Here is a 15,115-nt window from a genome sequence, read left to right on the forward strand (position 1 = left end):
ATACGACACCGTAGACTGAACAAGCTGAGGCTGCACTCCGACAACATCAAACCAGGATTTGAAGACTCTCCAAATTCGCACATACGCCAAGGATGCAGAAGGTCGCCTAGCCTGCAATAACGTGGAAATAACTGCTTCAGAATATCCCCTCTGTCTCAGTAACCTCTTCTCAGAAGTAAAGCCACGAGACAGAAGTGAGCTGCCTGACCTGAAATGGCTGGCGCCATTTTTAAAAATGGCGCCGGCCATCCAGTGTTCCTACCATGTGACAAGGGCCGGCCAATGGCATGGATACCCTGTCACATGGTAAGGGCAAAGGGCCATCTGCGCCATTTTTATTAGTGGCAGCCGATGGCCCGAAAGCGGGAGATCGCTCCCGGGACCATCACTGGACCACCAGGTAATTTAAAACCTTTTTTTTTTGGGGGGGGGGGGAAGCTAAGGGAGCTGTTTTGAAGGGTCGGGGTCGGTTTTTTGTTTATCAGCTCGGGCGCAGCCGATAAAAAAAAACCCGATCGGGCCGCACGAAAAAAAATTCATGATGTGAATTGGAACCGGAATCAGAACCGATTCCGGTTCCGATTCACATCTCTAAAGTCGAGGGATACCAAAAACTCTCCCTTGCGTACACCGCTATGATGGACCTCACAGTTGGACCTCAGAGTCTCCATGCAGAAACAGGAAACCTTGAGAGCCACATTTTACTTCTTTAAATCCAATATTGGTCGAAACGTCCCTTCCTTTTTTTTTTTTTTTTTCAGAACCACAAAATAGATGGAATATAGGAAAATCGGTCTCCCACCTTTGTAAACTTGCCTCCAGGGCATTCCACTAAAGACCAATTAATTCTTGAATTGAATATGGAGAAAAAAAGAAACAGGATACTTAACTTAAATTGACCTCTGGCCACACTAAGGGGTGGATTTTAAAAGCCCTGCTCGCGTAAATCCGCCCGGATTTACGCGAGCAGGGCCTTGCGTGCCTATTTTCCATAGGCCTGCCGGCGCGCGCAGAGCCCCGGGACTCGCGTAAGTCCCGGGGTTTTTTGACGGGAGCGTGTCCAGGGTGTTTCGGGGGCGGGGCCGATCGATGCGGCGTTTTGGGGGCGGGACGCAGCATTTCGGGGGCGTGGTTTCAGCCAGGGGCGGTCCGGGGGCGTGGCCACGCCCTCCGGAACCGCCCCCGGGTTGTGTCTCGGCGCGCCAGCGGCCCGCTGGCGTGCATGGATTTACATCTCCCTCCGGGAGGCATAAATCCGTGGACAAAGGTAGGGGGGGGGGGTGGGTTAGGTAGAGGAAGGGAGGGGAAGGTGAGGGGAGGGCGAAAGAGAGTTCCCTCCGAGGCCGCTCCGATTTCGGAGCGGCCTCGGAGGGAATGGAGGCAGGCTGCACGGCTCGGCGCGCGCCGGCTGCCCAAAATCGGCAGCCTTGCACGCGCCGATCCTGGATTTTAGCAGATACGTGCGGCTACGCGCGTATCTACTAAAATCCAGCGTACTTTTGTTTGCGACTGGTGCGCCAACAAAAGTACGCGAACGCGCATTGTTTTAAAATCCATCCCTAAGCGTGTTCAGGGTCTGAGCCAACAAACTCAACAAGACATCAAGGAAAGAAATCTGAGCAGAGTCCAATGCGGCTCTCAATCAGATGTAATTTCTCCCTCTTCTAGAGGTGAGAAAGCTAATTCCCCATTGGAATCCTCCAATGTCTCACGATCCACAACCCCTTGAACATTACCAAGGACAGCCTCCCTGTGGCATTTGCCCACCGTGACTGACAAGTGGGAGGCCCAAGCAAGTGATCCCTACATAGTAGGTTGCTTCGCCTTCACTGGGCGCCCCTGCAGAAAGATCTCTAGCTCCTGGAAACATTCCACCTAGGAGGAGGAGGATGGATCTATACCAGAGCCAATAGGTCCAACCTTGCTCTCTCCAATCTTTATCTCTCGGGAAAGCTTCTGCCATTGGGAACAAGGGAAGAGAAGAACTGACTGTTGCCTCGCCTTCTACTCCATTCCCCTCCAGAGACACCATAGGCCGAGGGGATGCCCCAACAGGGGCAAAAGCTGTAGTAGTTAAATCGTTTTGAGCATCTAAACAGCACTGACACAGATGGAGAGAGAATGAGGACTGAATTGCTCTCAGATTGCAAGCCTCACAGATAGCAAGGTGCTTGGACCGGTTCATCCCTGGCACCTAACTCTCCTGAACTTTGGCTCTAGGAGGCGTCCTGCGCACACACTGCCACCCAGGCGTACGCATGCAAATACACACTCAAGACTAGGTTGTCATTATATGTGCACAAGTACCCGCACAAATACGTACTCAAGTTTAGGTCGCAGACTTATGCGCACAAGAACCCTCGCAAATATGTGCTCCATTCTAGGAAGCAGTCTTATGTGCCCAAGACCCTCTGCAAATCCGTGCCCAAGTACCTGAGCAAATATGCATTTAAGTCTCGGCCACAGATGTACTTGCACAAATCTAGGCCACAGCCTCATGCACATAGATCTTCACGCATGCAACCACCACACAGCGAGAATATGCGCACACGCCTACACACATAGGAAAAGAATCGCCGCCACAGCCTACCAGATGGCTAAGCAAATCCTGTCTGCACCTTCAGTGCATTTAGGTCCGGATCCTTTCAACATCCTGAACTGAAAATCATCAAAGGCCTGAAGAGCTTCTCAACAGCTCAGACCTCTTGACGGCTGAAAATCCCTCGAGAATGGTGCAGAGAGCCAGCATCCCCTGCTGCCTGTCCCACTAAACAAGCTTTGCACATAAGCAAATTAAAACTGGCAGAAAACCTCTACCAGAACCAGAGACTTCCTTGGCGCAAGGCCTATCTGCACCTCTGTGGAACAGAGACCCACCAGTGATAGTTGAGGGGATTTCCCTGCCTCTCCTGCCAACACTGCTAGGGAACCGAAAATGGCTGCCGTTCCTGCACTGATGAGGAAAGCCTCAGCGCTAGACTCCATCACCCATGAGCGCTGTGCTCCCCCAGAGTGCCTTCCCCACCAGGCATGCACAGAATACAAGCCGTCTGAATTTAGCCGCGATTGCAAATGTGCGCATGAATGGCACCGTCTGCCTCACGCCATTGCCACACAGTCTGAGCAGTGTGCCACTATCACCACCCCATTTACCTCAACCTCAGGAAACCCCTGGTGATCAGTTCTGAAGCAGCGATCAAGGCCCCGAGTGACCAGCACAACGATTCCACTGCCTTCGTTCGTCCTTGTTTGCTTTTTTCTTTTAAAACAAGCTTTAAAACTACATCCACTGCTACAAACAGTCCCGGAACAGAAATTCAATATTTCCCTGCTCAGATGGGACCCCGAAATGCAGAGTTGCCAGCGGAACCAACACTGCCTCGTGGGGGATGAGTGATCTGGATCACCAGATATACGCCCCCACAGAATCTCAGAACGAGCTGCCATCAAGAGTCACCAACCCCCTGCTTCTCCACCTCAAACCAGGGGGGGGATGGCCCCACCAGGACCTAACAACCTTCTGGGAGGAACTGTAGATCTATCTTCTCTTTTCTTCTTTTTTTTTTTTAATATACTCCAGACTGCAGCTTTTAACACCATTTACCATCTGCTGGAGACAGAGAAATACTGAGGCACTGCAGGTGGCACACTGGGTTACGTACAGTGTCAGTGAAACTTTCTCTGTTTCCATCTGCTGGCAGGGAGATAAAACCCAGGAGTCTGGACTGATCTGGGTACGTACAGGGAATATGATATAGTGTGTGTGTGAGACAGAGTAGTGTGTGTGTTTGAGAGACAACAGTGCAAGTAAGCCAGTGTGAGCGAGACAGAGAATGCGAATGAGATAGTGTGTGTGAGACAACAGTGTGAGAGAGCCAGTGTATACCAGAGTGCGAGTGAGATAGTGTGTGTGTAAAATAATAGTGGATGAGCCAGTGTGTGTGTGTGAAACAGAGTGAGTGATCCAGTATGTGCGAGACAGAGAGTTCAAGTAAGATAGTGTGTCTGTGTGTGTGTGTTTGTGTGTGAGACAACAGTGTGAGCATGACAAAGCGTGCGAGTGAAATAGAGTGTGAGAGAGTGCAGGAGGAAAGTAGCTTGTGCGACACTGTGTGTGTGTGTGTGTGAGAGTAAAAACAGTGCAAGTGAGCCAGTATGCAAGTGAATTAATGGGTCTGAGACAGAAAGTAAATTTATTTGGGATAGAATAATCACACATGTCGGAGCCAAAGAGAGCTTGAGTAAATTTGTGTGAGATAGAAAAAGCAAATTAGAGAGAGGGTGAGTGAAATGGTGCGTGTGAGAAACAGCACGAGTGAGATAGTACTTAAGACAGAGAATATGCACGTGTGAGACACAGTGCGAGTGAGTGTATCTGTATGAGATAAGGGGTAATTTTCAAAGGCATTTACATGGGTAGAAAATATTTTACTTGCATATATTGCCAGTCTGAATACTGCTCCCTCCCCCCTAGTATGTAGGGAGAGATATGCACGTAGTTTCATCAAATGTGCATTTTTACCCACACTGTAGTGGAAGCCTTCATGGCACGGGGTTGGATTCTGGGAGAAAACTATGTGCAAAGTTTTGGATTTACAAATCTACGCACAGAGTTTTGGTTGTAAAAACTATCTGCAGAAAAAGGAGGCGCATGTCTCCTTCGGCAGCTGTCAAAGAAAAAGTACAAAGAGTCTTTTCCTTTGAAAACTGATGCAAAGACCGCAGCTAAAAAGTACTCAGGGACTTCGCAGCATTGTGAAAGTTGCTCCCTTAGAGTGAGAATGTGTGTGTGAGACAGTGTGTGTATGTTATGTGTGAAGAAAGAGCCCAAATGAGTGTGTGAGACATACAGCGCATATGTGAGACAAAAATGCAAATGAGATTGTGTGAGAAAGTGTTTACGTGAGAGACAGAGTGTCAGTATGTCTGGGTCCAGAAGTGTGTGCATGTGTGAAATACAATGTGCAGGTGAATGTCTGCGACAGCTGAGCACAAGTGAGTATGTGAGAGAGAGAGCATGAGTGTGCCCGTGAAGCAGTATGTATGTGTATGTGTGTGCATTTACTTAATATTCCGTACCTCTCTGCCTCCTGTGTCCCCACAATACCAGGTGAAATGTCTGTATAGCAAATTATCTCGGTCTTTCTTTAGTGAAATGGTGCAAGATCACACAGACACACACACCTTGGGTTAATCTACATTTGGATTTGGTGTGAGAACAGAATAGGGGTTTGCAAACCTACAGCTGTGTACGAGTCACAGACTGATGCCGTCACACATGGTACAGTGCTGGGTCATCACGGCTCCTTCCCCGGGCAGGATTTCTGGCGTGCAGGAGGCGGCTCCCAGCTTTTCGCTTCCTATATAGCTGCTCTTTGATGCACAGGATCTCTCCTGCCTGTTCTTTGTGTGACCCTGAGTTATGGTAACTACAGAAGATTTCTGCTGTGCAGGACTTGTGACAACACGTCGGCAGCGATCACCAGCAGCACCCATCCCTCTTCTCTTCCCCTTCCAGGCTAGGAAATGCATTTTTGCTTCAGGGCTGTACTGCTGCTGTGGAAGGTGCATTCCCTGCCTGAAACGACCCCCCCCCCCCCAAACCTGTCTCCTGGGGGAGAGGTGAGACTGTGCAGGAGAGGCGAGTACTCCTGCACAGCTCAGCTCAGCACAGTACTAAGGACTCTGGGTCTATGCACCCCTAGGCTCTCAGACATGTACATGCAGAGGTGCAGACACACAGAGACAGCACAGCCACACATGTAAGCGCGCCGGGGTAACGAGCTCCGACGTGGGCAAAGCGGCTCCATACCTCTGGGATAAGCTGGAAGAGAGCGTTGGAGTACAGCGTTCCAATCGCCAGGGCTATGAAGTAGAGCAGCAGACGTTTGTAAAAGGTTTTCTTCATAAAGGGGACAACGCCAGCCCCGACCAGGGAGCAGAGCGAGATGATGGTAACGCAGAGCATGCCGTAACCCCACACTGCATTCGCCCACGCCCCCATCCCCCCCATTCCCGCCCCCCCCAACAATGTCCACAGCAAAAGGAACGGTTCCAATCGTCATTCCCCGAGAAGTGAAGAGGCAAGGCCCAAAACCACAGACAGAGAGAAAAGAGAGAACAGAGAACATATTGGTTAGTGATTTTTTTTTTTTCCCCTTCATCCCAAATTTTAAAAATTTGTTTGCACAGATGAGACATTGAAAGCTCATTTCCATGTACGAGACCCTGCAGGAACTTGTGCTGGGCACGGCTGCAGGGAGAGCGGTTTTTAACATGAGGATGCCTGGGAAGGTTATACTAGGACTGCAATGCTAACAACCTCCCCCCCCCTCCTCCCTCTTGTGGTGCTCAGGGGCGCACAAGTCATCCCTGTATCATTCAAAGAGGGGCACCCCCCCCCCCCCCCCCACAGATGAGCGTGTCAAAGTTCACAGCTGTGCCGCAACCCTAGTTCCTGCAGAGGGATTTCAATGAGACAATATTACAGGGTCATACACTGCCATCCCCCCATACCCGCAGCCAACACAGAGCGGGGAGAGCAGTATAATCTTTCCAGAGCAGTTTTCATTCCCTTCATATTATCACTGCTAAAAAAACAAAAAAAAAATTAACAAAGATACAGTTCTGGAGCCGATAATACCCTTTGCCCAAAAGCAGGAGTACAAAGTCTGCTCTGTTACAAGAGTCTGTGTTCTGCTGATAGCAGGTGGCGAGACAGCAGACAGAGGCATTAAGGGACCCTGGTGACAAGCAGAGAGCAAGAGCGAGAGAGAGACAAAGTGCATGAGGGGAGAGGGACTTGCATGGTGAGAGGAACAGGCAGAGGGACAGGTCTGCTGAGAGACACAGACAGCAGGAGTGCTGGGGCAGTTGCTGTCACCAGAAACTAAAATAAAAATGTCTTTGCAGAGATATTTTCATACCTCCAGAACTGTGAAACTTACTAAAATTAGAGATACAGTGGGGGGTAGGCATCACCCATCAGAGCCTCAGGAGCATGAGGTCCCTACTCAGCGCAGGTATACGGACAGAGGAATGAGAGGGAGGGTGGCGGTGCTAGGGCCTCACTCCCGAAGCTCTGACGGATCGCCAAAGTGCCTGGAGAGAGAAAGCAGAAGGGCAGAAACCAGATCATCTCTGGGCCGAGACCCCTGACCCCAGTCGATAGTTACTGCACCTCCGGGATGAGTTGGAAGAGGGCGTTAGAGAAGAGCGTTCCGATGGACAAGGCGATGAAAAATGTCAGCACCCGGCTGAAAAACCCCTTCTTGGTGAAAGGCACGATGAGGACTCCAAGGAGGGAGCTCAGGTTTATCACCGAGACAGTGAGGAACCCAAAACCCCACACTGCAGAACAAGAAGAAATGGCATCAAGAGCCAGGCACAAGAGGGCTGTGAAGTGCCGCATACCACCACCTACGACTGGCTGGCCTGGCGCCAGTCCCCCGATGCAGGTACACACGAGTGGCCCCACTGTGCATCACGTCCCACGAATGCCTGCGCATGACTGTCGTCCCCCCCTCCCAAGTACATCATTTCTAGCTCCGTACATCAGCTGCTGGCCTTCAGTGACACTGCCCCAGCACCCCCCAATCTTCAGCAGTGCCCCACCCCCACCCCCGCCTTCCCGCTGTCAGAGCTGCCCTCTCCCCCCTTCACCTTCCATGGCATTAGGCTTCCCTTCCTCCGTCTGCTCATTCTCCTCGGCCTCCCGATTTGCCAACAGACAGGCCCCGGACTCCAGCTGCTGCAGGACCGTGGGACAGAGGTGTTGGAAAACAGTGGCATCCACGTGGGAGCTCTCGCTCAGGTTGTGCAGCGTGAAGATCTCCAGGGAGCTGAAGCACTGCAGAGGGACAAGGGAAAAGGGGGGGGGATGAGGGAATGAAGCGCCACGAGCTCTCCACCAGCACGCGAGGCCCGATACCAAGAGAACAATGCAGAAATGACGCCATTTGCTAAGGCTGAAAAAGCAGCCTTGGGCTGCTGAAGCATTCAAGGGTAAAATCAGGTTCTTTGAGGGCTGATGCCATTCACTATAGCCAGCCCTTGACCACCCATCACTGAGCAGTCCAAGTTTCAAACAGCCGCTCTGAGAAGCTGGCAACTGCTTAAGTTTAACTGGTCGCATTTAGGGAAATTTGCAGCTGAACCTAATTTGGCTAAATCTAATTGATCAAAATTTCATCGGCTACATTTAGCAAAATACCACAGAAGCGAATGCTCCCCAAAGATCGCACGATGGCGAAACAGGAACTGCAGGGCCCACCACTGCTTAACGTGCTGAAAAATGCCAGAGGTCTGTATAGATCCCCCTGTCCCAAACCCCCCCCCCCAATCCCCGCCACTCCTGAAGGTGGCCTGTTGTCAAAATAAATGTTTAATATTGGTGCCAGGCCCCAACCCCTCCCCTTTATCAAAGCATCCGGCCCCCAGACACTGCAGCCTCCACACTAGCCCACGGCTGTATCACGTGAGAGGGACAAAGACCAGGCGCTGCCATTTTGAAAAATGGTGGCCGCTGGGCCTGGAGCTTAGGGACCATGCTTTGTCCCCACTGGACCACCAGGGTGATAATGTGAGTATGGAGAGGGGGCTGGGGGTCCTGGCTCCTGGAGACCAGATTTTTTTTTGTTTTTGAAGGGAAGGAGTTGAGGAAGCAGAGGGCAGAGCCTAGGGTGATATAAAAAATGTATTTTTTCCTTTATTTTGAAAACGGGCTACCTCCAGGGACAGTGGAGGGGGGTGAACATGGGCTTTATGCAAACCTCCAGGGTTTTTCAGTACTTTTTGGAGAGGCAGTGATTACAGCCCCTTTAAGACACTGGGTCATGGGTCATGAGTTAACTTCCTGAGGCTCCCTGGGGGAAGTTAGCTACAACTCTTAAGTTGTAATTAACTTCAGATCAAATAACACAACTTGGGAATTTTTTGTCAAGCTGCGTTATTTGATTAGCATTGTTTAGGATATTTATAAGCTGATTAGCATGCATTTGAACTCCGACGCTGACATGGCTGAGTCCTAATGGATTTTATACTGTAAGACTTACTAAATCTGCGTTCCCCACATGCACAGCAGCACTTCCATACAGCGCAGGAATGGCTCTGCTGCACTCGTGGCATGTGAAGACTGGCTGACATGCTTTGATCTCTCCTCCCTCTCTGTCCAAAACTCTGTCCTGCACCACAGAAGAAAGAGCCCCAATCCTCCTGCCTCTCAGAGCTAAGGCAGATCCCTGTCACGGCCTGGCTTTTTTTTTTGCAAGTTATGTAAAGGGGAATCGACCCTCAAGAACATGCCAAGTCAGCCCAAAGAAATAAACACTTCCCTGCAGACAGGAAGGCTCTAGATCCGCTCAGAGGTGGAGGAAGAGGAAAGATCTCAGATCAGGATCCAAGACAAAGAAGGGCCACTGACCCCTTGCTCAGCCCTACTCTACTAAGCTATGGGAAGGGCCTCAGCAGAAGCCAGGGGTCTGTGGAAGAACCACATGCAGGAGCGAATTTCACAGACAGACCATGTTCTGCAGCATAATGCAGGCTCTGCCAGCATCCAGAATAGGGACGTCAGCATTCCCTTGTTATAAGGAATGCCCTGTATTTTGATTAAAATTAAAAGTACCTGCCCATTTGCTTTCAGTAAGGAAACAAATCCTTATTCCTTATCGTCCACCAGATCAGTCCGGATGGATGAGTTTTCTCCCCGACCAGCAGATGGAGACAGAGAACAAAAACGTTATTGTACGTTTGGTACTTAAGTTAATGTGCCACTGTTACGTGTGCTGCCTGCGGCAGACCCGCGGCGCGGCCCTCTCACCTTCTTGCAAGGACTCCAGCTCCTGGTTCCTCTTCACTGGCAGCGGTGGGCCTCCAGCTCCAACCTCGGGCCACCTCTGGCTCTGCCATGATCCCCAGTGTTGCCAGCCAAGATGCCCCTGCTCATTGGGCCTCTCCGCCTGGCCCGCGGAGAGACGCCGCCATCGGCGCAGCACCCCTCCCTAGGCGCATGCGCGCACATTGCTGATTCTTTTAAAGGGCTTGCGGAGGGAACCTGGCTGTAGCCCCGGATGCTGACATCAGACTCTTCAGTGTATATAGGTTCAGGCCTCGCTCCATAGCATTGCCTTTGCAACAGGTCTCCGAGTACTCGTTGCTGATTGAGAATCATCTCTACTTCGTATTCCTGACTCCTGTGGTTCCCCAGTTCCTGTCTTCCTCATTCCTGCCCTGTCTATGTTTTGGACTGACTCTGGATTTCGACTGCTTTGTTTGACTACTCTTCAGCCTATCTCCAACCCCGGACCTCTGCTTCGTTTGATTATGCCTGCCTTCTCCGTGCCCCATTGCCTTGATTGACCACGCCTGCCTTCTCCGTGCCCTGACCACTGCCTTGATTGACCATGCTAAAGATTACTGTGTCCAGAATTCTACATTGCTTGCCACGACCTTTGCTTGCCGCCAGCCCTGATCCCAGCCTGTCAGTGACGCCTCCTCTGGCCTATCCCCAGGACGGGGACTTACAAGGCTTCGGCCTTTCTTTGCTTAAGCGCCTCCAGTTACCTTCCATTCCATTGGCGGCAGAGTTCCTGTACCGAACCCAGTCCAGGGTAGGACTACGCCACCTATTGATTGCTGTCTCTGGGCTGAACCACCTTACTTCACAAACCAATCTCGAGGCCCACCTAAGTCCTGCTGGCCCCGGCACCCAAAGGCTCAACCCGCGGGGAACAAGGGCTGGTATAAGTGAAGCTCCAGCGGCCTCTACCTTCAGCCCACTTCACCTGCCAACGGTGGGGACCCGTAGGTCCCTACCTACGGGTTGCGTCAACCCCACCTCAGCCCAAGGGTCCACCTCTGACCCAACAGCCACCTGCATTCTCTCAGTATTTTCTGTCTCCAGCAGGTGGTAGGATTATCTAATTTGTAGTTAGACAATAACTCCCAGGGGGGTTGGCCCGGATTTTATTTAATTTAACACGAAAAAACCACATTACTCCAGTTTTACAACATCTCCACTGGCTCCCCATATCTTACTGCATTACATACAAGATTTTAATAATAATTCACAATCTTCTTTCTAACACTAACTCAGTTTGGCTCTGCTCATTATTACGAATTTACAAACCAACAAGACAACTTCGATCAATGGACAAATGTATCCTGGAAGTTCCATACATAAAAACAGCAAGTTTAGCGTTAACACGCAAACGAGCATTCTCTGTTGCAGGACCCATCCTTTGGAACTTTATTCCAGAGGAACTTCGTTTGACAGCCAATAAGAAAGAGTTTAAAAAAATCCCTATAAACCTATCTTTTTACCTTGGCTTATAAAATTAGTTGAATCTTAAAGAACCATTTTTGCTCCCTCAATGGACTTCTGCTGCTTGTTAACGTTGTATATGTAATATATGCTATGTTTTATTTGTTTTATTATGTATGTTTAATTGTAAACCGCTTAGACGGTCAGAATCCTGCCCAAGTCACAGTATATAAAAACTTTAAAATAAATAAATAGTCTAATGTTGGAGTCTTCAACCTCTGAGAACAGCAAGCCTGCACACTTCAATTTTCACTATGAAAGATAATATCTTTACCCAACAGTGCTTGTTAGTGTGTTTCTCTTCAGATCAAATAAACTGGACTGTTGCCTTCAGCTAAGATCCAAGAGGAGGAATAGCCTAATGGTTAGGGCAGTGGGCTATGAGCCAGGGAAACCAGAGTTCAAATCCCACTGCTGCCCCTTGTAACCCTGGGCAAGTTACTCCACTCTCCATTCCATAGTACCTGATTCACTAAGGGTTAATGAATTAGGCCCTTAGTCTATAAGCCCTTTGGGGATAGGGAAATACCTGCATGCAATCTGCTTTGAAGTGCCAAAAAACAGAATATAGATAAAAGTGCAGGATCTCAGCCATGAGTCAAAGATGGACTTGTCCTTTTAGCGGAGACCAAGATTCTGTACAATAGGGGGGGGGGGGTATCTAACACCTTGACATTTGTTCCCATTAGGGACATGATGATGTAATGACCATTGCCCAAGTAGAATTAATTTAATCCTCCCACATATCAAAAATAATGGGTCTATGCCGATCTATTCAGGGTTTCAGCCTGCAGTTCTACTTTAGGGTCTCCATGTCAATAGAACATTAGAAGTCAACCCGTCTGGGTTCTAAAGTTAGAACCTTACCCCATCCCTTGTGATTAGTGCTCCCCATCTCTGAAAACACAAGCCAGGGCCCCACATGTAAGCATTGTGAACCCTTGTGGCTGTGGTGAGGTTGGTGAAGCCTTTGCGGCAAATCCCGTAGACCCTCTGGCAAGAGACTGGCTGAGGATTTCACTTATACCAGCCCCTTCCCCCTCAGGTTGAACCCTTGAGTTCTGGAGGCCGGCAAGACTTATGCAATGGTCTCTTGAGGGCTAGCGCAGACAGAAGGCAAGGGCCAGGCAAGAGTCAGAGGCAGGCAGCAATCAAAATAGTCAGAGACCAGGCAAGGGGGGTCAGATCCAGTGGTCAGTCCAAAAGGAAGACAAGGAGAAGGCAGGGAGGACTGACATGGAAGAATTGGCAGGCAGACTGAGGAGACTGGATGTGATGAGGCAGGGTTGGCTGGAGAGACAAGGCAAGGAACAGGAAACAGGAAACAGGAATGGAAGAAGCAGCAACACACACTATGTAGGAGACATGTTGCTGAAGCAAGACAGAGGCATCGGAAGGCCCCTTTATAGGGCTGCAGCAGTGACATCATTAAGGGGCACCACAGCCTTTTCCTGCTGCAGGCCCTTTAAATGCAGGGACATCGGGCAGATGTACACCTAGGGGGGACACGCTGAAGGTGGCGATTCTGGGGACGTCCTGCCGCCTGGACAGTAGTGTTTGCCGTGGAGGGGGGCCCAGGGTGTCTGGCAGCATCAGGGTGAGTGCAGCAGCTTGCAGGGACATCCCGCAAGCCGCCACACATAACACCACAATAACATAGTACTATTCAGGGTATAAAAGTCTGGAAACCCGGATCACATCCTGCCTTAGGTCATCTCCTCCTCACTAATTTGTACGAAGTGGAAAGCATAGCACGGAATGCCTCTTACCCGGGAGAGGTTCCTCATCTCTATCTCCGGCATGGACCGATTTCTGCGTCCAACTCCTACATCAAGGTGATTCAGTAGGGTCTTCAGCTGCTGTAAAGACAGTGTCTCATTCTCACCATAGCGCTGCAGGAGATCCTGCAGGAAGGAGGCTGCAGTGATGGGAGGCAGTGCCGGCTCTGAGCCACTTACTCTAGGAAGCACATCACAGGAAGCCATCAAGGACAGGAGCAGCACGATTCCAGCACAGAGACGCATGGTGCCCAATAAAAGCTCTGAAACAAGAGAATTCAGTTACTTCAGCATGCTGAAAAGAAAAAAAAGCGTGCTACAGAGACTCTAGCACCTCTGGAAGTGTTCTACAGGGGAGGGGGCACAGCTGCACAGACTACTACCTTGCAAGCAACTGGATCTGAGAGAGGGGCAGAAGTGCACAAACCATTATCTAATTGTCTGTAATTTGAGGCTTGTCCCCAAGAATGGTCCGCTTTCGTTCACTCAGTCTGCTGAGATGAAGTGCGGTCACACTGGGCCCAATCAGTTTAAGGATATTGTTCGTCCCCAGGGTGTTTGATCTCTATTCTATGGTGGAGGCATGGCACACAACAATTCAAAATGTCACGGATTTATTAGCCCCATTAAAGCCAGTACGCCAGCAGCGTCCTAGATCAGCACCTTGGTTTAATTCTGTTCTAATAGAGGCCACGAGAACCCTGCACGGTCTTGAGCATCACTGGCAAAAATATCCTTCTCCTTCTGCTTATTATAAGCATATGAGCTTTTATTGCGCCAAAATTAATGAGGTAAGATGGAAATACTACAAACACAGAATACAAACTTCTGGGAACAAGGCTTGTGAGCTATTTCAAACAGTTACTCATTTAGTTGGTGAGACTCAGAGTACCAAAACACAAGGTAATTCTCTTCTTATGCTCAGTCGGTGCAAAGAATTTTCTATTTTCTTTTGTAATAAAATAACTAATATTTGTAATAGATTTACACCAGCTTTGAACATATTATGAGACATGTCAATTACAGGTGAACTGACACGGGAATCTCATGCTCATACAATGAAAGATGAGATTGTGGGGGCGCTCTTGCCGCAGAGCAAGATGGCCGCATGGCTCCTGCCTTCCCCGAGCCTAGCAACAGCCGACAGCGTGCATAAAAAAACGATAAAAAGCTTCATAACCTCGAAATTCCAGTAAGTGAACCACCCAAGATGGCCCAAAAGAAAAGAGGGCCAGATTTTAAGCAGTTTGTGTTCGCGAAAACCCCCAGCCCTGAAGATGGGCCCGTCGGAGTTTATGAAGCCCCGGCCTCAAGTGGCTGGCACCTGAGGGAGAGAGAGTGAATCGGGGGGAACTACGGCGCAAGTCACTGACCTCCCCACACGGGACGAATTCCGTCATTGGTTTGGGGATATCAGACAAGAAATGAGAGATCACAAGCAAGAACTTCTATCATCCATGGAACTTTTAAAAGAGGCCATGGCTGATATAGGGAGATGGGTGGATGATTGTGACATGCGCTTAAGATGCGCAATCCATAAAGCTAGAAAATCTGCAGAAATCAGTCTCACGTGTGACAACTGACTCAGAGGATATTATTGCGAAATAGGAAGATTTGGAAAACAGAAGTAGACGCAGCAACCTGCGCTTTCGAGGTATACCAGAAACGGAGTCATACGCAGACTGTGGGGCAACTATACAGAAAGTATGCACCTTTCTTTTGCAGCAGCATAACACTAACGCAGAATCTGCTCTAGTCTCAGATATAGAGCTGGAGCGAGCCCATAGATCGCTAGGTCCCAAGACGAACGGCAAATCAAGGGACATTATCGTATGCTTTGCTAGATATTCCATGAAAGAAAAAATATATCAAGTAACCAGGAAACAACCCTCATGGGACTGGAAATCCCACAACATTCAGAAATATGCAGACCTTTCCCCTCTAACTTTGAAAAAGAGGATGGAATTTAAGGAAATCACCACAGTTTTGAGAAGAGGTCTCAGATACCGCTGGC

General features: G+C 49.6%; 1 protein-coding gene across 3 annotated transcripts in view; it reads right to left on the reverse strand.

Annotated features, from left to right (window-relative positions):
• The window catches only part of SLC39A14 (solute carrier family 39 member 14), a 50,678-nt gene that overhangs the window by 16,553 nt on the left and 19,010 nt on the right, over nt 1-15,115 (reverse strand). For 2 of the 3 annotated variants that reach the window (XM_029603803.1, XM_029603801.1), the window contains exons 2-4: nt 13,093-13,364; nt 7,663-7,849; nt 5,813-5,982 (exon numbers count right to left, since the gene is read on the reverse strand). In XM_029603803.1, coding sequence (XP_029459663.1) covers nt 5,813-5,982; nt 7,663-7,849; nt 13,093-13,347 — 612 coding nt within the window. In that variant the 5' untranslated portion in view covers nt 13,348-13,364. Of the gene's footprint in view, nt 1-5,812; nt 5,983-7,180; nt 7,351-7,662; nt 7,850-13,092; nt 13,365-15,115 lie in introns of all 3 variants that reach the window. The other variant, XM_029603802.1, reaches the window with a different exon arrangement.

Source organism: Rhinatrema bivittatum, chromosome 5 (genome assembly GCF_901001135.1).
Source record: "Rhinatrema bivittatum chromosome 5, aRhiBiv1.1, whole genome shotgun sequence".
Classification (NCBI taxonomy): Eukaryota; Metazoa; Chordata; class Amphibia; order Gymnophiona; family Rhinatrematidae; genus Rhinatrema; species Rhinatrema bivittatum.